The 22,667-nt window shown below is 37.0% G+C and overlaps 1 protein-coding gene across 13 annotated transcripts in view; it reads right to left on the reverse strand.

Moving 5' to 3' along the window:
- Nucleotides 1–5,419: 5,419 nt before the first annotated feature.
- ABHD18 (abhydrolase domain containing 18) overlaps nucleotides 5,420–22,667 on the reverse strand; it is a 52,946-nt gene continuing 35,698 nt past the window's right edge. For 10 of the 13 annotated variants that reach the window (XM_049885353.1, XM_049885348.1, XM_049885352.1 and 7 more), the window contains 7 exons: nucleotides 22,336–22,361; nucleotides 19,362–19,500; nucleotides 16,449–16,538; nucleotides 15,665–15,766; nucleotides 12,349–12,727; nucleotides 11,756–11,918; nucleotides 5,421–8,141 (listed from right to left, as the gene is read on the reverse strand). In XM_049885353.1, the coding sequence (XP_049741310.1) occupies nucleotides 8,090–8,141; nucleotides 11,756–11,918; nucleotides 12,349–12,727; nucleotides 15,665–15,766; nucleotides 16,449–16,538; nucleotides 19,362–19,500; nucleotides 22,336–22,361 (951 nt within the window). In that variant the 3' untranslated portion in view covers nucleotides 5,421–8,089. Of the gene's footprint in view, nucleotides 8,142–11,755; nucleotides 11,919–12,348; nucleotides 12,728–15,664; nucleotides 15,767–16,448; nucleotides 16,539–19,361; nucleotides 19,505–22,335; nucleotides 22,362–22,667 lie in introns of all 13 variants that reach the window. The other 3 variants (XM_049885355.1, XM_049885354.1, XM_049885356.1) reach the window with 3 other exon arrangements.

Below are 22,667 nucleotides of genomic sequence, written 5' to 3' on the forward strand. Positions count from 1 at the left end.
TGATAAGAACTTAACACACAGAACATATTAATAACTCCTACAACTCAAGAACAAAAAAACAATGCAATCAAAAATGGGCAAAGAACTTGAAGAGACATTTCATCAAAGAAGATACACAAATGGCAGATAAGCACATGCTCAACATCATTAGTCATTGGGAAATGCAAATGAAAACCACAATGAGGTACACAGTAATGTTCTTTAATGCACAAAGTTTCTTATTTTAATAAAGTTCACTTTGCTTTTTCTTCCGTTGCTCCCGCTTTTGGTGTCATATCTAAGAATCCACTGCCAAATACATTAGTATGGCTATGATTAGAAAAATGGAAAACAACAAGTGTTGGTGAGAATGTGGAAAAATTGGAACACTTATCCATTGCTGGTGGAATTGTAAAATGGTGCAGCTGCTGTGGAAAACAGTTTGGTGGTTCCTCAAAAAGTTAAACAGTATTACGATATGACCCAACACTTCTGTTCCTAGGTGTATTCCAGAAAGACTTGAAAGCAAGAACTCAGATACTTGTATACCAATGTTCATTGCAGCATTATTCACAATCTCAAAAAGGTAGAAACAACCAAAGTGTCCATCATCACATGAATGGGTGCCTTTTTCCTCTAGTGCTGCTATAACAGAAATACCACAAGTGGATGGCTTTAACAAAGAGAAATTTACTTCTTCACAGCAAAGTAGGCCAAAAGTCCAAATTCAGGGCTTCAGCTCCAGGGGAAGGCATTCTTTCTCTGTCTGCCTTCTTGGCCTTCTTATCAATCTTCCCCTGCACTAGGAGCTTCTCCACACAGGGACTCCAGGTCCAAAGGACCCGCTCTGCTCCCAGCACTGCTTTCTTCGTGGTATGAGGTCTCCCTGCCTCTCTGCTCGCTTCTTTCTTTTCTGTCTCAGGAGATTGCGTCAAGACACAATCCAATCTTGTAGATTGAGTCCTGCCTCACTAACAGAACTGCCACCCATTCTCCCTCATTTTACAACATAGAGGCAGGATTTACAACATATAGGAAAACCACACAATACCGGGAATCATGGCCCAGCCAAACTGATACACTTTTGGGGAGACATAATTCAATCCATGGGTAAACAAAATGTGGTATATACATACAATAGAATATTATCTAGCCATAGAAAGGAATGAAGTTCTAGTACATACTATGGCATGGATGAACCTTGCTAACATTATATTAAGTGAAATAAGCCAGGTACACAGGACAAATAGTGTATGATCCTATTTATATGAAATATCTAGAATAGAAAAATGCATAGAGACCAAAGTTTATTAGTGGTTACCATGGGTTTTTTTTTTTTTCCATGGGTTAAGAAGAGGGGGACACAAGTTATTGGTTAATGGGTACAAAGTTCCTATTTGGGGTAACGGAAAAGTTTTGTAAGCTAATAGCGGTGACCATTGTACAACATTGTGTGATTAATGCCACTGGATTGTACACCTGAAAATGGTCAAAATAGCAAATTTTGTGTTGTGTATATCATACCACAATTAAAAAAAAAAAGTAAAATGAATAAAGAACAGATTGGGAGAAGCTGGGTAAATTCTGGATGGTAGAAATACTTTGATTTCATAATTTTGAGTTTTTAGATACTCCTAAATTGAACAAGGCCAGGGGGGCTGACTGTGGAACAGACCATCAATTGCTCATATGCAAGTTCAAGCTGAAACTGAAGAAAATCAGAGCAAGTCCACGAGAGCCAAAATATGACCTTGAGTATATCCCAACTGAATTTAGAGACCATCTCAAGAATAGATTTGACGCATTGAACACTAGAGACCGAAGACCAGATGAGTTGTGGAATGACATCAAGGAAATCATCCATGAAGAAAGCAAGAGGTCACTGAAAAGACAGGAAAAAAAGAAAAGGCCAAGATGGATGTCAGAGGAGACTCTGAAACTTGCTCTTGAGCATTAAGCAGCTAAAGCAAAAGGAAGAATTGATGAAGTAAAAGAACTGAAGATTTCAAAGGGCCTCTCGAGAAGACAAAGTAAAGTATTACAATGATATGTGCAAAGAGCTGGAGATGGAAAACCAAAAGGGAAGAACACACTTGGCATTTCTCAAGCTGAAAGAACTGAAGAAAAAATTCAAGCCTCAAGTTGCAATAGTGAAGGATTCCATGGGGAAAATATTAAACGACGCAGAAAGCATCAACAGAAGATGGAAGTAATACACAGAGTCATTATACCAAAAAGATATCCAGCCATTTCAAGAGGTGGCATATGATCAGGAACCGATGGTACTGAAGGAAGAAGTCCAAGCTGCTCTGAAGGCATTGGTGAAAAACAAGGCTCCAGGAATTGATGGAATATCAATTGAGATGTTTCAACAAACAGATGCAGTGCTGGAGGTGCTCACTCATCTATGCCAAGAAATATGGAAGACAGCTTCCTGGCCAACTGACTGGAAGAGATCCATATTTATGCCTATTCCCAAGAAAGGTGATCTAACCAAATATGGACATTATATAACGATATCAAAATTTTGCTGAAGATCATTCAAAACCGGCTGCAGCAGTATATCGACAGGGAACTGCCAGAAGTTCAGGCCAGTTTCAGAAGAGGACATGGAACCAGGGATATCATTACTGATGTCAGATGGATCCTGGCTGAAGGCAGAGAATACCAGAAGGGTGTTTACCGGTGTTTTATGGACTATGGAAAGGCATTCCACTGCGTGGATCATAACAAAGTATGGATAACATTACAAAGATTGGGAATTCCAGAACACTTAATTGTGCTCATGAGGAACCTTTACATAGATCAAGAGGCAGTTGTTCGGACAAAACAAGGAGATACTGATTGGTATAAAGTCAGGAAAGCTGTGCGTCAGGGTTGTATTCTTTCACCATACCTATTTAATCTGTATGCTGAACAAATAATACGAGAAGCTGGACTATATAAAGAAGACCGGGGCATCAGGATTGGAGGAAGACTCATTAACAACCTGCGTTATGCAGATGACACAACCTTGCTTGCTGAAAGGGAAGAGGACTTGAAGCACTTACTAATGAAGATCAAAGACCACAGCCTTCAGTATGGATTACACCTCAACATAAAGAAAACAAAAATCCTCACAACCGGACCAATGAGCAACATCATGATAAACGGAGAAAAGACTGAAGTTGTCAAGGATTTCATTTTACTTGGATCCACAATCAATAGCCATGGAAGCAGCAGTCAAGAAATCAAAAGACACATTGCATTGGGCAAATTTGCTGCAAAGGACCTCTTCAAACTACTGAAGAGCAAAGGTGTCACCCTGAAGACTAAGATGCGCCTGACCCAAGCCATGGTATTTTCAATCGCATCATATGCATGTGAAAGCTGGACAATGAACAAGGAAGAGTGAAGAAGAATTGATGCCTTTGAATTGTGGTGTTGGTGAAGAATATTGAATATGCCATGGACTGCCAAAAGAATGAACAAATCTTTCTTGGAAGAAGTACAAGAATGCTCCTTAGAAGCAAGTATGGCGAGACTGCGTCTTACATACTTTGGACATGTTGTCAGGAGGGATGAGTCCCTGAAGAAGGACATCATGCTTGGCAGAGTACAGGGGTCAGTGGAAAAGAGGAAGACCCTCAACGAGGTGGACTGACAGTGGCTGCAACAATGAGCTCAAGGATAACAACTATTGTAAGGATGGCACGGGACTGGGCAGTGTTTCGTTCTGTTGTGCACAACAGGGTCACTATGGGTCGGAACTGACTTGACAGCACCTAACAACAACAACAAAATTGAATTTAGCAGCCATTGAATTAAGTTACTCGTCAAAGTCAGCAAAGCTGAGAAGATACATCTCTGTTCTAAAAGTTGTAGCTACAGAATTTATTTAAGAAACACCTAGAGAGCTTTAAAAAAAAAAAAAAAAAAAACCTCAGCCAATTGAATCTGAATCGCTGAGGACTAAGCTTCTCTTAAAAAAAAAAAAAAAAAAAACTCCCCAGGTGATTTTATTGTTCTGCTGGGCTTGAGATCCAACCAGAGCAGTGAAGTGGGTCTCAAAGTGTGGGTGACCCATGGATACATAGGAAACTTGTTAGAAATGCAAATTCCCTGGCCCTACCCCCAGACTTATTGAATCAGAAACTCTGGGGCATGGTGTCCAGATCTGTTTTAACGGGACTTCAGGTGATTCTGATACAGTTTGAGAAGCACTGACTCTAGAGGAGTCATTTTCGAAATTTAATATTTGAATCATCTGGAGATTTGTTCAAGTGTGGATTCACTCAGTAAGTTTGGGATGGGACCTGAGATTCTGCATTTCTAACAAGCTCCCAGAGGATGCTGCCAATTCACTGACCACACTTTGAGTAGTAAGGTGCTGCAATAAACTTCTTTATTTCTTGGTGAAATTATTCAGGTACTGTACATAGAAAAACTATTTTACCTCAGTTGGGTCACAGGTTTATACGCAGATTAGGCTTTTACAGTTATTTACAATTTCTTCTCCTGATTGACACAATCTTGGTCTCTTGGTCCTGAGGAAAATCTTTTTTGAGTTTTTGGTCTAGTATTTTCTAGTGAAAACTGTTTTCAAAGTCCTTCAAATAATTACAGGTGTCCTAGGATTCTGCCTGTGTGAATATTCCTAGAATTAGGTTACCCGACTCCTGTAAGATGCCCAAAGTATCCTTTTTTCCCCCTTTGTGTTATCTGCCATCTTTCCATATATTTTCAAACCTAGTTTCTACTGCAACCTCCACCCAGCCTCCCACCCCATCTGCAGGTCTACCGCATCCTACGGTTAAGTTCACATCTCTAGACTTTAATTGTCACAGTGCATTAGTATAGATATAATCATATCCAATGTTGAGTTATACAAATTTCAGATAATTATGGTCTGTCAGAATATTGAATATACCATGGACTGCGAAAAGAACAAACAAATCTGTCTTGGAATAAGTGCAGCCAGAATGCTCCTTAGAGGCAAGGATGGCGAGACTGCGTCTTACATACTTTGGACATGTTGTCAGGAGAGATCAGTCCCTGGAGAAGGACATCATGCTTGGCAGAGCACAGGGTCAGAGGAAAAGAGGAAGACCCTCGACGAGGTGGATTGACACACTGGCTGCAACAATGGGCTCAAGCATAACTATGATTGCGAGGGTGGCGCAGGACTAGGCAGTGTTTTGTTCTGTTATGCATAGGGTCGCTATGGGTCGGAACCGACTCGACGGCACCTAACAACAACACGATCTGTCAGAATGCTTGTTTTCCTTTAGATCACACATATTTGGGGAAACCTGGGTTCTTGTTATAGATACTGATACTGTTCTCCTAAAGCCTACCTTGCTTATCTTCGGCCTTGTTTGGGGCATACACTCAAGTTTGGGTACATTAATCAAATGTGACATGTTTTCTGTACTTAGAATAATACATCTTGAAAAACCAAATAACTCTTTAAACAGACTTTTATTGTGAAGTATAAAATATTTGGAAATGATTTTTAAAATTTCAGTCACACTGTTAAGAATTCAATACTCTTTGAGAAAGCACCACATTAAGAAAATTACATTCATAAAAAAAAAACCTAAAATGCATATGTTGAAATGATTTAGTAGTGATTATGGCATCAGCAAATCATGAAATTCAGAAAATTTTTCTAACTACAGATATAAATCAGGGATCTCAAACTCAGGTATCTTCAGGGGCTGGGTAGGAAATACAAAGTCATAAAGTAGTCCGAGATAAGAGGAAGTCTAGGAGACTGTGGAGGGCAAACTGGGGAATGCATGCCCAATCGAAAGCCTTTTCAAAATCGAAATTTTTGGTAACCTTACACTCACCAAATAAAACACAACTGACTGTGGGCCAAACTACTTACATGGACTGCCACTTTGCAACTCTGGTCTAAATGAATTTCTAGCAGGTTACGTACCTAATTCTCAAAATGGCAGACGAATCATCACTTATTTGACATATATATATCTTAAAGCTTAAGCCACTGTTTTGGGAGGGGTTAATTAAAAAAAAAAATTAAGGTATTTTGCACTTTGAATTTTAGGCAGTCGTGTGGATATATTTTTAAAGCATCTGGTTAGGAGACGAAATTTTTATTTTAACAAGATCTTTCACACTTATTTGTGAAAAATTAATTATGCCTAAGCGTTAATTACAACTAAATGAAATTTTATTCTTTTAATATTAGAAACGCACACACCTTGGTATGTTATTGCTTAGTAAGAAATGTTTATGTGAAAAATAGTACTGGCATTACTAAAGCCATTGATTTAGGCAAAGTATTCAATCATATCACCTCAGTAAATACATAATATAGGAAAATACTTGTCAACCATTTGACAATAAATTTTACATTATCTTTCAAAAGTATTTTGTGGAAAAACTTTAGCAGATTTTGTACTTTCAGTTAAAACTAAAGGTTCTAGGCAACAGATATATTTGCAGAGTAGTTCAAATGGCTGTACTGTGTTGGTGTGTTTATGCCAACGCAGTTTTAAAGAAGGTACTATACTTTGCCACCAAGGGCTTCACATTAATAATTCTTAATCGTTTCAAAAGAAAGTTAGATGATAGAGGCATTAGAGTGATAAAATTTCCTTCAAAAAGGCTGCAAAGGAATATTATTATTCAAATATCCTTACTAGAATGAGGATACATATTTAAAAATAATTTATAGACAAAACAGATTTCAAAAAATGAAACTCAAATACATTCACTCCAAGTCTTCACAAGATACCAAAAAATATTTTCTACTTTTTTTTTTTAAAAACATTTTAACTTGCTGGTTGAGAAGTTAAACATAAAAAGAAAGCACCAAATACAGCTGTATGCTCTCTCATTTTAAAAAGCTAGTAGTTATTACATAAAACTTTGCCTTTTCTGTAAAATAAAGTTAATATGGGACAAACCAACTTTATATGTGGCTATTATATTCTGAAACTAAAAAGCCAAAGTTGTTAAGTACCTGGCCTAAAGTTAGATGTTTAACACACCCAGAGTAAGTACGCAAGAAAATATTAGACACAGTATCCATCCATTATGCAGTAGGTTTCCTATTATTTCTATTTTGCCTGAATTGAAACTTTTCAAGTAGGGGAAATACGTTTGGCATTTTGTTTTAAGCTAATATTTGGCAAAGTTTTAAACTCTGGTCAAGTCTTACGTATTTTCTCTGCACTTCAGCACTCTATTAAAAGCACTTACAATCAGGACTTTTTAGAATTCAAAGTTAACACTGATTTTACACATCACAAGTATTTTCATAGCAGAATATTAACCAATGTTGAAAACAACATTATAATTTTACCATGAATCCAAAAAAGAAACAAACATCTTTCTCAAATCAAGTCAGTAACAGAAATTTCTTACAGAGTATACAATTCAGGCTGAAGTGTTACAAACTCTGTTTAATTTAGCAGTTTATTAAAACCTGTAGGAAATCAACGGAAATAGAACAAAGAGAATGGAAATAATGAAAATGGTAAAAACTGTAACCAATGGCATGGAACAATATATATATAAAATTGCTAACGGGGAACCTAATTTGCTATGTAAATTTTCATCTAAAACACAATAAACCAAAACCAAACCCATTGCCATCGAGTCGATTTGACTCATAGCGACCCTATAGGACAGAGTAGTGCTGTTCCCATAGGGTTTCCAAGGAGCAGCTGGTGGATTTGAACTGCCAACTTTTTGGTTAACAGTCAAGCTCTTAACCACCGTGCCACCAGGGCTCCCAAATCACAGTATTATTTAAAAAAGAAAAAAGGCAGGGTTTCTGAGCAAATCTATTTAAAACTAATAAATTATTCATAATTAAAAATTTAAAGGTTTCATAAATAGTAACAATAGGCTAGATACTGGGTATATGAGATCCCACAAACAAAAGCAAAGTACTTCAACATTATCCAATCCAAATATTGGTTTAAAATGATTCAGTTATATTTAACATTTATAGCTAACTGATCTGTAACACTGAATTCCAGATTATATTGATAACAATCAGATGTATGGTGCTGTCTTGTTCTTCACATCAGAGGATGAAAACTCTTTTCTGTGAGACACATGATTGCCACGCTGGTAACATACAGTGATCCAATTAGTGAGCATATTTATGGAGAAAGCGTTCAAATGCATCATAGATGGCTTGTCTAAAAATTAAATATGAAAGAAAAACTGTAAGTAATTAGCAAAAAAAAAAAGGGACAGTGCTTTTACTACGATTTCCAAATTCCCTATAGCTTGTTCTCTGACCTCCTTTTAGTTATCAAAAGGGCAGTTACCTGAGGGTGGGTGTTCGGATCCATGCAACTTCACTACCACTACTGGAAAACCTCAAATTATTTCCAGCTGGTGAAGCACTTTTTTGTGCCTTAGAAATTTATATGCTTATATATAAAATAGATATAAGAAACCAAACCCGTTGCTGTCAAGTTGATTTTGACTCACGGCAACCCCACTACAGAACAGAGCTGCCCCAGAGGGTTTTCTTGGCTGTAATCTTTATGGAAGCAGGTTGCCAGGCCTTTCTTCCATGGCACTGCTAGGTGGATCTGAGCTGCCAACTTTTAGGTTAGTAGTCAAGCGTAAACAACCTGCACAGCCCAGGGATGGATGTCGATTTCAACGCATGGAGACTGCATGTGTGTCAGAGTAGAACTGTGTTCCGTATGGTTTTCAATGGCTTGTTTTTTTAATAACAGCTTTATTGAGATATAACTCCCATACCATGAAATTTACCCCTTTGAATTATACAATTAAATGATTTTTAGAATATTCAGAGTTGTGCAGCCATCACCACTATCTAATTCCAGAACATCTTCATCACCCTCGGATCCATCAGCAGTTTTCCCTACCTCCGTCCACGGGCAACCACTAACCTACTTTCTATTTGTGTGGACTTATCAGTGGCTTATCTTTGAGAAGTTAATTGCCAGGACTTTCTTCCAAGGCACTTCTGGGTAAACCTGAACTGCCAAACTTTTGGTTAGCAGCGGAGCACATTACCCATTTGTACCACCCAGGGACTATATATACGTGTTGCTGTGCACCATGCAGTTGATTCTACCTCACGGCAGCCCTTTGGGAGAGAGCAGAGCTGCCTCATAGGGTTTCCTAAGCTCTCATCTCTACAGGAGACATGAGCAGATCATCAGATCTTTTCTCCCAGAGTGGTTGGTGGGTTTGAACCACTGACCTTTCAGTTAGTAGCTGAGCACATAGGTATGTGTACACACACACACACACACACACACCCACACACAGCTATCCCCCTGCCTTTTGAAAATTCGCTTTGCCACTATGCTTTTACAAAAGACCTACATTAGTACCTGTTTTTGCTAACTGTAAGAAATCCGAGGAGGATTTCAGCTTTTACGAAAAAAGACGAATAGTGGAAACGCATTCAGTGTTTGCTCTGCAGCTAGCCATTAAAAAGGCAGCACGCATCCTGGGCAGCGAGGAGTGTCCTTGCCAAGCTTCTTCCTCTGGAACAACACTCAGCGTCTCAGCATCAAGCCGCCATACCTTTTGCTATGTTAGTGTTACTTTAGGTTGTGTGTGTGATTTGGTGTGATTTGGTAGATCACCTTTTGGGTCTGTGAATGCTCAAAAAATTTTTCCCATATAAATTAATGGCACTTGCTTCTTTGCTTTATGCTATTTTGGCTTACGAAAGGTTTCACAGGAACGCTCTACTTTTGGATAGCGGGGGACGCCTGTATCTATACACACACATTTGATATATATAATGATAAATGAATGGAACTGCTTCTTTTACTGTCATTATTTTATCCCTTTGCTAAAAACTAAATGACTATGTAACTTCAGAATGTGGTATTCAATCTGTTTCACACCTTATGATATAGATGCTGTTAGTTTATTAAAAACATGTTCTAAGCAGTTGAATTTAAGATCAAAAGCCTTAGCTTCCTACATTAACTTCACCAGGTATTTTAACATTTCAATTAAAAAAGAATTAGACAAACTGATCTGGCACAGGTCCAAAAGAATTTTTTTTAAAGCTCATTTTGATTTTTCTATTGTACGATGTTTCATTGTAGAATATTTAGAAAGAAAAAAAATAGAATGGAAAAAGTCATAATCCTATTGCCCTAAAGCATCCACTGTTAATCTTTTCATAGACTTCCTCCCAGGCTTTTTTTTTTTTTAAATGCATATGTCTGTATCTTCACTCTGTTTAAATAATAACCAAGAGATAATATTACTTTTGAATACTACTTGTTTGACTAAGCATTTCTCCACATCCTTAAAACAATTTTAAGATGATCCTTAAGACTGACGGCCTGCCAACAGACTATGATTTCCAGTATGTTGGGAAAATATTGCCTTCTGTCATGCATGCATTTCTTTGGCTCACGAATTTGCCCCATTAAAATGCAATAAACTGTGAGATGGGAAACAAACTGGTCTAAACACATAAAGAGATTCTCTTTTGAGGGCAGGTGTAAGCCCTCAATATTTGAATGCAGGTGAGAAGGAGAGAGGGCCTGAGATGTTTACCTATTGGACAATTTTTCCTCTGGGCACTTGATCTGGTGATAAATGGAGAAAATATTGAAGTTGTTAACAATTTCATTTTACTTGGATCCACAATCAATACCCAAGGAAGCAGCAGTCAAGAAATCAAATGACATATTGCATTGTGCAAATCTGCTACAAAAGACCTCTTTAAAGTGTTAAAAAGCAAAGATGTCACTTTAAGGACTAAGGTGCGCCTGACCCGAGCCACGTCAATCTCCTCACAGTCATGCGAAAGCTGGACAATGAATAAGGAAGGCCAAAGAATTGATGCCTTTGAATTATGGTGTTTGTGAAAAATACTGAATACACCATGGACTGCCAGAAGAACAAACAAATCTGTCTTAGAAGAAGTGCAGCCAGAATGTTCCTTAGAAGCAAGGATGGCGAGACTGCGTCTTACATACTTTGGACATGTTATCAGGAAGGACCAGTCCCTGGAGAAGAACATCACGCTTGGTAAAGCAGAATGTCAGTGAAAAAGAGGAAGACCTTCAATGAGATGGACTGACACAGTGGCTGCAACAATGAGCTCAAACATAACAATTGTGAAGATGGTGCAGGACCAGGCAGTGTTTCGTTCTGTTGTACATACAGGATCGCTATGAGTCAGAATCGACTCAATGGCACCTAACAACACGATAATAAACATGATAATGATAAATATATGCTAGTAAGATCTGGCTAGAAGTAGAAATAATGCAGGATATCAGAAAACTGAAGATACAGCATAAAAGTTATTGTAAGTTCTAACTAAAATACTGAGGTCATATAAAATTGTTTATATTAAAACCAATATTTCACTTCTGATTTAAGGGTCAATATTCTCTAGCTAACTGAGAAACACTACTAGATTATTCCACAGATGCTCAGGCCATTTTGAGAGAAGAACACCAGAGTGGAGTGAAAAACTCTTGATGCAAAGCAAGTTTTACAAACTGTAATGTCCTTCCTCACACCTGGCCATTAATGTATGAAGTGGGTAAAAGCATACAATAAAGTATGACTATGATATGCTATTTCCTCAGTTCTCTTGAAGAAAAAAAGATAGGATGACACAGAAAAGAGAAAAAGTACGATGAGATTTGAGGGAGGCAGGGGGGAAATAAGAGGACTAAAACATAAAATAAAAATACCTGATCTTTTATATTTGAGGCAAGAAACATAAAAAAAATCCAAAAAACTAACCAAACAACTAAACACCTATTTAGACCAATCGTCTTACCTAAAGAGTCCTTGTTTAAAAAGATAAGCACTAATATGACCCCCTTCCAGATATCGGACTTCACAACCAGGCCAAATTTCTTGCAGACTTCGAACTCCCGTTCGTGGAATATAGGCATCTTCTTTGGCTTGAACCACTATAATTAGGCTTGGGTCCACTGGAACTAGGTATAGGATTTAAAAAAAAGGCAACACACATACTTTTAAAACTTCTAAGATTTTTATACAAATACTATTATTATATGAGAAAATAAAACACATTATACAGTGTAGTGAAACATTTTAACCTAAAATTTTGATTATTACATTAAAAAATCAACTGTAATATATCATAATGTTCATCTCTAATAAAATGAGATGAATATTCTAAAGAAGATACAAAATCCAATGTGTGTTTTTTTCAATGTGCTTTTTAATAAACTAATCAATAATCTTAGATTTTCACAGATAAAATATGATACAGTTAAGTAACCAAATTGGAGAACACATTCTGGAGTCTATCATATAAAAAAAAAAATATGAAACATCCTTAAAAATATTTCACAAATATTTACATTATCAGCAAATATTCTCAATTTCATATAAAATTAGTACCTGAGAAATTTGCTACATGAGTACATTCATCCATGACTCCTTTCATAAATTTCAAAGATTCTTTCTGGAGATTATTTCTTCTTTGTTCTTTACCGAGTAGATCGTATGACTGACTACTGGAACCCCTGTAACTACTTTTGCTGGTTGGAAGTGGCTGATTGAAGCACTCCATCTTAGAGGTATCTTGCAACAAAAGTCCTTCCGATGGGGCACTGAGAGATGTTTTATTAGAACCATGGCACTCAGCAGATTTCCGGAACACAACTTGGTCTGTCAAATCTAACTTTAAAGTTCTAGAAACCGGATTAAGGTTAGTTAGCTTGTCTTCACTGCTAGGAAAACGTTTCACAAACTCTTGTCCCATTTTGAAAGAATCCGTCTGAATATATGAAAAACAAAACAAAAAAATCATTTAATATAAAATAGGATTTTATTTAACAACTTTGTTAAGGACTACAATAAATGACATATTTTATTGCTAAATGTTTCCTACTAAAGGGTATCATTTAGTCTGTATCATGTTTTTATTGCCGTTTTGAAATCTATGTTCTGCCTTAGCCTTAGAACGTAAATTCATGCACAACAGAAAATATTTCATTTTCATACTGACACCAAACCCAAAACCAAACTTGCTGCTGTCAAGTTGATTCCAACTCACAGTAACCCTATGGGACAGAGCAGAAATGCCCAGTAGGATTTCCAAAGCTGTAATCTTTAAGGAAGCAGACTGCCACTGCAGCATCAGGATTGGAGGAAGGCTCATTAACAACCTGCCATATGCAGATGACACAACCTTGCTTGCTGAAAGTGAAGACTTGAAGACTTACTGACAAAAATCAAAGACTACAGCCTTCAGTATGGATTAAACCTCAACATATAAAAAAAAAAAAAAAATTGGGGAAAACAAAAATCCTCACAACTGGACCAATAAATAACATCATGATAAATGAAGAAAAGGTTGAAGATGTCAAGGATTTCATTTTACTTGGATCCACAATCAATGCCCACGGAAGCAGCAGTAAGAAAACAAACAACATAGTACACTGGGCAAATCTGCTGCAAAAGGCCTCTCTCTTTCAAGTGTTAAAAAGCAAAGATTTCACTTTGAGGACTAAGGTACATCGATCCGACTCACAATATTTTCAGTCGCCTCATATCTGAGTTTTTTTCATATGCATGGGAAAGCTGGACAATGATTAAGGAAGACCGAAGAATAACTGATGTCTTTGAAGTATGGTGATGGTGAAGAACGCTGAATATACCCTGGACTGCCAGAAGAACAAACAAATCTGTCTTGGAAGAAGTACAACCAGAAAGCTCCTCAGAAGCAAAGATGGCAAGTCTTCATCTCACGTACTTTGGACATGTTATCAGGAGAGACCAGTCCCTGGAGAAGGACATCATGCTTGGTAGAGGTTCAGTTAAAAAGAAGGAGACCCTCAAAGAGACAGATTGACACAGTGGCTACAATGATGGGGTAAAACAGCAATGATTGTGAAGATGGCGCAGGGCTGGGCAGTGTTTCATTCTGTTGTATACAAGGTTGCTATGAAGTCGGAACCTACTCAACAGAACCTAACAACAACAACAACAGTGTTTAGGGATACATATTTGGATAATAAAATTATTTTAAAAGACATAGGAAATAATTATAAATATCAAGATAATGATTACTAATTGGTGGAAGGGACTTGCAAATAAGAAACATGGAAAGGAATTATGGGGTAAGTGGCCAAGTTCTATGTCTTGACCTAGATGTAGTTATAAGTATGCTTACCTTTTAATAAATTGACTAAGGCATGCATCTGGTTTGTATTACTCTCTGTATCTGTTTTATTTAAAATGCTTTTAAAAATGAAAAAAGTTTAGACAACTGATTTAAAAATTTTTTACTATTTTCTTTAAAAGCTTAAATCTTTTTTTTTTAATTAATTTTTATTGTGCTTTAAGTCAAAGTTTACAAATCATGTCAGTCTCTCATACAAAAATTTACATACACCTTGCTATACACTCCTAATTGCTTTCCCTCTAATGAGATAGCACAGTTCTTCCCTCCACTCTCTCTCCTCGTGTCCATTTGGGTAGCTTTTGGCCCGCTCTGCCCTCTCATGTTCCCTCCAGACAGGAGATGCCAACATAGTCTCATGTGTCTACTTGATCCAAGAAGCTCGTTCTTCACCACTAACATTTTCCATCCCATATTCCAGTCAAGAGTTGGTTTTGGGAATGGTTCCTGTCTTGGGCTAACAGAAGGTCTGGGGACAATGGCCTCCGGAGTCCTTCTAGTCCCAGTTTCACCATTAAGTCTGGTCTTTTTACAAGAATTTGGGGTCTACATCTCCTGTTCCCTCAGGGGTTCTCTGTTAGGTTCCCTGTCAGGGCAGTCATCAGTTGTGGCCAGGCACCATCTAGTTCTTCTGGTCTCAGGCTGATGTAGTCTCTGGTTTATGTGGCCCTTTCTGTCTCTCAGGCTCGTAATTACCTGTGTTTTTGGTGTTCTTCATTCTTCCTTGCTCCAGTTGGGCTGAGACCAATTGATGCATCTTAGATGGCCGCTTGCTAGCATTTAAGACCCCAGATGCCACTCTCCAAAGTGGGATGCAGAATGTTTTAATAGATTTTATTATGCCAATTGACTTAGATGTCCCCTGAAACCACGGTCCTCAAACCCTGCCCCTGTTACGTTGCCCTGTTACGTTGGCCTTTGAAGAGCTCAGTTTATTCAGGAAACTTCTTTGTTTTTGGTTTAGTTCACTTGTGTTGACCTCTCCCGTATTGTGTATTATCTTTCCCTTCACCTAAAATAAAACTTATCTACTATCTAATTAGAGAATCTCTCTCTCCTTCCCTCCCTCCCTCCCCCCTCTCATAACCATCAAAGAATATTTTCTTCTCTGTTTAAACTATTTCTCCAGTTCTTGTAATAGTGATCTTATACAATATTTGTCCTTTTGCAAATAATTTCACTCAGCATAATGTCTTCCAGATTTCTCCATGTTATGAAATGTTTCATGGATTCATCATTGTTATTTATCGATGCATGGAATTCCATTGTGTGAATATACCATAATTTATTTATCCATTCATCTGTTGATGGGCACCTTGGTTGCTTTCAACTTTTTGCTAATGTAAACAGTGTTGCAATGAACATGGGTGTGCATATATCTGTTCGTGTAAAGGCTCTTATTTCTCTAGGATATATTCCAAGGAGTGGGGCTGCTGGATCGTATGGTAGTTCTATTTCTAGTTAAAAGCTTAAATCTTTCACACAATCAAATTTTTTCCCTAATATAGTGCAGAAATTAAAAATACTTACTCCACAATATTCAAGCATGTGAATAATTTCTTCTTCATAAACTGTTTGTGTATAATATTGCTTTTCCAGCTCCCTCCAATTAACTGATTTACTCAGTACACCCTGAAATAATAAGCCAAATTAAGATCAAATCACATCATAAAGTATTTGTCTAATATTTTTATTACTATTACTCTGCAGAAAAGAGTTATCATAGCAGGCCTGACATTACCTATCCTTAGAAGGGACTGCTTAAAAGGTTGGCCCTTGGCTACGTGCGGAAACTTGATTGGTAAACAGTTCCCTTACATTGATATAAAACGTTCCCTAGTAAGAGTAGGTCACTATGCCTAAACTCTTTGTAAAAACAATGTAGTTCCTGCTGAATATTTGCTTTCTTTCCTTCTGGATTTTGGAATATGCTAGGCCAAGAGTGCCTAAGTAACTAACCTCTGATAAAAACCCTGGACTTCCAGCCTTAGGAGAGCTTCCTTAGTAGGCAACTTCTGTAAATGTTGTCACAACTCATTGCTGGAGGAATTAAATGTGTGGTGTTAGATTCCACTGGGAGAGGACTCTTGGAAGCTTGTGTCTGGTTTCCTCTGGACTTCACACCTTGTGCCTTTCCCTTTGCTGAGTTTGCTTTGTATCAGTTTTCTGTAATAAATCTTAGCCGTGAGTATGAATATATGCTGAGTCCTATGATCCTTCCAACAATCCCCAAATCTGAGGGTGGCTATAGGGACCCTGAAACATAATCTTAAATTATATATAGCTACCTAAATATTAGCTGCAATTAAATTACCGTAGTGAAGACCCCAGATGCTGTGGACCAAGACAGACAAGGAATCAATGGCATGGGCTTAGGCCAGTTGGATACTGCTAAGGAAGCCATCTGTAATACAATAATAGTTTAGAGAGTTTCTGTTTAAAGTTTCCATTCATTAAAACAGAAAAAAAAATGTAATATTACAAAATACTTTGTGCAGTAGTTGGTGATATAAAACATGAACACAGTTGCTGAACACTTGTGAGAATGTCTAGCAACCTCTTCAAACTGCCAAAATCATAAATTCGATGATAACATATAATCTCCCCCTTAAAAAGTAATAAAGTATAATAGAAAATTTATGTGACCCCCTTAAGACCCTTCACTGAGAGCAACTTTCTACTGGGTAAGTATAGAGCAAATGAGCTGAGATGCAGATGCTAGGCTGTAGAATTAGCACTCGTTACCTAAATGACTTGCTCATGTTCAACAAAACTACAACTATAAAACCTCAGACCTCTGAGGTTGACTGGAGTATGCCAAAAATTTGGTGAATTCCAGAAAGACTTTATAACTGGCATAAAATAATGTAATGTGTGTGTTCAGAACAAGGCTTTGAACTGGTTCTTACCGGTCCAGTCATGGCCCAAGGAAGCGAAACCAGAACAGACCTGAATTTTTAAAATTTGGGTGTACCAGAACAATAACTGGAACGGGAAAAATTACGAGTCAAAGCACTGCTAGAAACCTAATCTCCCTCTTAGAAAACAAGGGCAATGTATGTGTTGCACAGCAACCAAATCCCTTGCCCGTTGGATTTTGATCAGAGTCACATTTTGAACAGAGTTGGAAACAGCAGTGCCCCACTCAAAGATGGCACCTGACCACCATTTTGAATGTCGCTCTCTGCAGTCCTGCCAATAATCCAATTTCACACATCAGGCTCCTAAAAGGGCTTACTACACCTTTTTGAGGTCTCCCATTCCAGAGATTTGACCCATAATTTTTCCTGTTTTGGTTACTACTCTGGTTCACCCAAATTGTAAAAATTCGGGTCTGTTCTGGTTTCTCTTCAACAGCCATGACTGAACCAATTCAAACTGGGTCAAAGCCCTGGTTTAAGGAAGGAGGGTTACTTTTGACTGGAGGAGTCAGAGAAGGCTTCATAAAATGGCTGAGTCTTTCAGGGAGAATGAAAGATAGGGGCTTTGTCTTCCATATAAAGTATGATCAAAGGAGAGATGGTGAGAAAGTATAGGGTATGGTAGGGGAACAGCCAATATACTTCAGTTTGGCTAGTCAATAAGGCACATGTGGCTAAGGGAATAGGGGATAGGTAATGCTGGAAAGACTTATCAGGATCAGATTAGAGGTCCCTTTGTTTTGAAGTTAATGAGGAAGTAATAAAGAGGTCTGAGTAATGGAATGGCATGATCAATCAAGTTATTTAAGGAAGCTAAAATGATAGTAATTTACAGGAGTGGTTACAGAGGGTGAGATTTTGAGACCAGTTAATAGGCAGTAGTCCAGGTGAAAGTAGAAGAACTTGACACAGGTCCTAACAATGGAAACACTAAACCCAAACCAAACACGTCACTGTAGGGTTGATTCCGACCCACAGTGACCCTACAGGACAGAGCAGAACTGCCCCATAGGATTTTCAAGGCTGTAGTCTGTACAGAAGTGGACTGCCACATCTTTTTCCTGTAGAGCTGCTGTGTGGTGAGTGGGTTCCAATCGCTGACCTTTAGGTTAGCAGGCAAATACTTTAACCACTGCACCACCAGAGCTCCTTATGGAAATGCTACTCATACCCCTTGCCATCGAGTGGATTCTAACTCATAGCGACCCTACAGAACAGAGTAGAAATGTTCCATAGGGTTTCCAAGGAGTGCCTGGTGGATTCGAACTGCTGACCTTTTGGTTAACAGCTGAACTCTTAACCACTACGCCACCAGGTTTCCCATGGAAACATTATTAGGTAGTAAAATAAATCCTTTTCCATCCTTCATTTCACTATCTGGTAGTTCTTTTGAATTTGAATAAAATTTTAGACTTAATTTTAAAATTCAAATGATTTACAGAGACTTCATATACTTATTTTTAAAAAAGTACTCTGTGACTAATATGTGCCAGGTAATGAAGCATATGGGCATATGCCTGGCCCTCATAAAACCTATGGCTTCACGGAGAAAACAGACTGCTAAACAAGTAATTACAGTACAATGAAATAAGCACTAATGAGAGATGAAGTGTAGTCTGGGGAAAGGATGGCAGTTAGGAAGAGCCCATAGGAAGGAGGCTGTAAACTGTGACTTGAAGGGCAGGCTGTTTTCCGGTTAGGTGAAAAAGGGATGAGGGGGGTACTAGAGGGATGCTAGCACATGGCAAAGGGAGAGCCCAATGTAACAGCAAATCTTTGGTGGGTTTTAAACAAGTGAGAGCAGAGACCAGATTTAGATCACTCTAGCTTTTTTTAGCTATGGGGTGGAGAAAAAATTGTTGAGAAAAAGATTAACGAGAGAAAAGACTAGAGGCAGAGAAACAAATCAGGACATAGTTTCAGTATACTCTAGAAGACAGATGAGGGTGAAACAGGTTGGTGGCACTAGGGGTGGGGCTAAGAGATAAATGAACAGTATTTTCCAAATTAGCTATCTTGACCAATTTAACAGTAAAATAAGGCATTTACACTTGAGATTTGAAAATTTAAATCTTATAATAAGTTTTTAATAAAATATTAAATGCAATATCTAAGGTTTAACTATGGAGTAGTACCATCAATTTATACATAAATCATTGCTTCATAGTTGGAATGAAAGTTTAGAGTTTGTTTCTGCTTCCCACTTTCACCAAAACTAACAATAGTTCTATACTTAAAGCAAATCTTTAAAATAACAGATTCCCGAGCTATTATAAACATAATATAAATTGAAATAAAAGGCTTACATGTCCTCCCATGGATATTCCGGTCATTCCCAGAGGTCCATAACCCTCCCTCTCCAGCCAGTGCAGGAGAGCTGCAGATTCTAAAACAAGAGCTCCTCCCATCACAAAAAGGTCAGACACGTTTTTTAAGCTGGATCTTCTAGCTCACAAAACAAAATAGAAAATGATTTATTTTGTGCATTTACATTTCAATATATGCAAATTTACAACAGGCAGCCAGACTTCATGCTTTTCTTTTAAAGGGCCAGACAACTAAAGTAAAACAATAGAAAAAATTGATGAAATCAGAGTGCTGCTAACATTGTACTACATGTTAACCACTTAAAATGTTTTAAATAAATGTGTATCTGCTCTATAGCATATAATCTTTATTGAATCTCTATAACAATAATAGCTTAATTGAATTTCACCTATTTAAATAACTATTTTAAAGTCCAGAAAAAAAATATTTATGATACCATTTAAAAACTGTTAAAATAGTTATGAGAAAATAATATTTCTTTATTGCTAATTTTTTTTAGTGAAATTATCAGTCAATAAAAGGAAAAACAAATTTACAGATTTTCCCCTTAGAAATCATTACAATAAAACTTACACCATAAAATTTAAAGAAAAAATGCAATGTAAAGGAATTTACTTAATGGAATACTGGGCTGACACACTACTAAAATCTTAAACAAGTTATTTTCATAAAATAAACAATTTATGAATATAATACTGGAAAAGTAAAATTTTAAAGACGTATCCTTTCAATAAATTTAAATAAAGGCCAATTCAACTGGTATTTTCTGTTTTAGAAAATGATTTATTTTACACAGAAATAATTTCCTTGTAAGGAGTACTAAATACATCTTTTTAGATCCCAGAATCATCCTCATATAGTGATAAAAACTTATAATTATTATTATGTGCAAAGAACCATGTGCCATAAAGAACACCAAGTTGTGAAAAACAGAATCCCAGCCCTGAAGGAGCTTGTGTCCATTGTCCTACAAAGTCCCTCTCAGAGTTCCAAGTCCCAGGAACATTGCTTTTCTTTATGAAAACTATGTTATCTTTTTCTTTACTGTTGTTATCCTTTGTAAAATCAGACATACTCATGTTTCATCAGAAAAGAGCCCATTTATCCTTATCTCTGTTTTCTATCCTCAAGCTATTTTTCTATTTGTGATTGCATATTCCCCTGACTATTTTAGCTTGGTATGGAAGTCTTGAACTCTCAGGTTCATTCCAGTTTGCTCTTTTATACAGAAGTTACTGATATGAGACTCTGAACCGTGGTTATTTATGATGATGGATCCAGTCTCCACTTTTGATGAAAATAGACATTTTTTTTTTAAGAGAAAAGTAACTGCTTACGGTTTAAATTGCAAGCTGCTTCTTATGATGAATTAGTTTTAAAAAATTATATAAAATTCACATTCTATAAATGAGGTAACTGATAATCAGAGGCCAAGGTCACACAGCCAGTAAATGGCAAGTTACAATTCCAACCTACGTCTGTATGAGTCCAAAGTTAGAATCTTTCTATTAAACCCCTGAAGCCTCTCACAACTTAACAAATTCTTTTTGCGTTTTAGCCACCTATAACCCAAAAAACCCAGTGCCATCGAGTCGATGGATAGGGTAAATATCAACAAACCTAATTCTGAATTCAGGACTTGGTTCCAGAGTGAGAATTCTTGAACTATTTAGCTGAACTTTAATTTTTCACAAGGTTTCACAAAGTTCATTCTAAACTATCCTCTACACCACATAGGTGTGCCTCCCATCCACTTCAAATCTATACCTCTTCCATGTCATTACCACATAGAACATGTGAATTCCAAATCCATGTCTAAAGCACTTTCAAACTCCCTACCTGACTTCTCCACTTGAAGGTCTAACAGACATCACAACTTTAATATATCCAAATCAGAACTTTTGATTTCCCACCCACAATATCTAATTCATCAACAAGTCTTGTCCTTTCAACTTCCAAATTATATCCCAAATCCCTTAAAAATTGTCTCCATTTCCACTGTTACCAACCTAGAGTCTTCATTATCTCTTTCCTGCATTACTGCAGTAGCTTCCTACCTGGTTTCTCTGCTGCTATTCTTGTGCCCCTAAGCCAAAATAACCTTTTAAAAACATAAACCAGACCACTCCTCTACATTTACAGTAAAATCCAATCCATGGTGGCCCTTCATAATCTGGCCCTTATTTACCTCTCTGACCTTACCTGTACTACTCTCCCACCTCATGCTTACTTTTCACTTGCTGTTCCTTCTCTTCCGCTGACCTTCCTCCAGGTCTTCACCTTACCTGTCACATCCTCTTATCTAATATTGCTCCTGCCCCATACCCTCATTATTCCCTAAGCCATTGCCTGGCTTTATTTTCTTCACATCATTGAAAAATATCTGAAATTATCTTACGGTTTTATCTATCTCCCATACTAGAAAATAAGCTCTGTGAGGTTAAGGACCATGTCTTATTGTTGCTATACTCCCAGTGTCCAGGCTCAAATATTTATTGAATGAACCAAAACCAAACACAATATAGATTGTGGAAATGCAAAAAAAAAAAAGCCTTCAAAGTTCATTATAAAAGACCAGAAAGGGAAAGTTTATCCTCAGATTTTCTATACTATGCATTACAAGAGAAAGAGTAGAGTGTTTAACTTCATAAAGCAAGTAAAATGTACTTTACAAAGGAAAGTTTTATCATTTCTTCAGTTAGTCTTACAAATGAAGTATATTGTAAATTAGTCTACTAACATTTGTTACTCTATCTACTTGTCAGACATTAAAATACAAAGATCTTAAACTGAAAATTTAAGTAATTTCTACTACAGTTTTATAATAGATTTATCCCTCAACAACTCTAGGATATTAAACTTAGAAACGGTTAACTGAAAGGCTACCAAAATTTTACTATTGCTGGAAATTTGGGAAAATGACTAGGAAAATGAAGGTGATACTATACTTACACTTGGTCTTTGGGTTTCCTGCAGCCATTTAAGAATGTGTGTCAAAGAGAAAGTTTTAAAATAATTAAATATACTCTATATCTCAAAACATATTAATCAAAGTAATTAAATGGAAAGACTTTAATACTAAATATAATTTAAATACAAAAATAACCTTTCTAGTTATTTCAAGTAGACTGTTTAGAAGGTTTTAAGTCATTCAACTTATTTTTCTTTTCCTAAATGCTTTAGTGAGATACTAGTACCTACCATACACTTCACCCATTTAAAGTATGCAATTCAATTTTTTTAGTATACTCACAGGATTGTGCAACCTTCAACCCAATTTTAAA

Source organism: Elephas maximus, chromosome 5 (genome assembly GCF_024166365.1).
Source record: "Elephas maximus indicus isolate mEleMax1 chromosome 5, mEleMax1 primary haplotype, whole genome shotgun sequence".
Lineage (NCBI taxonomy): Eukaryota > Metazoa > Chordata > Mammalia > Proboscidea > Elephantidae > Elephas > Elephas maximus.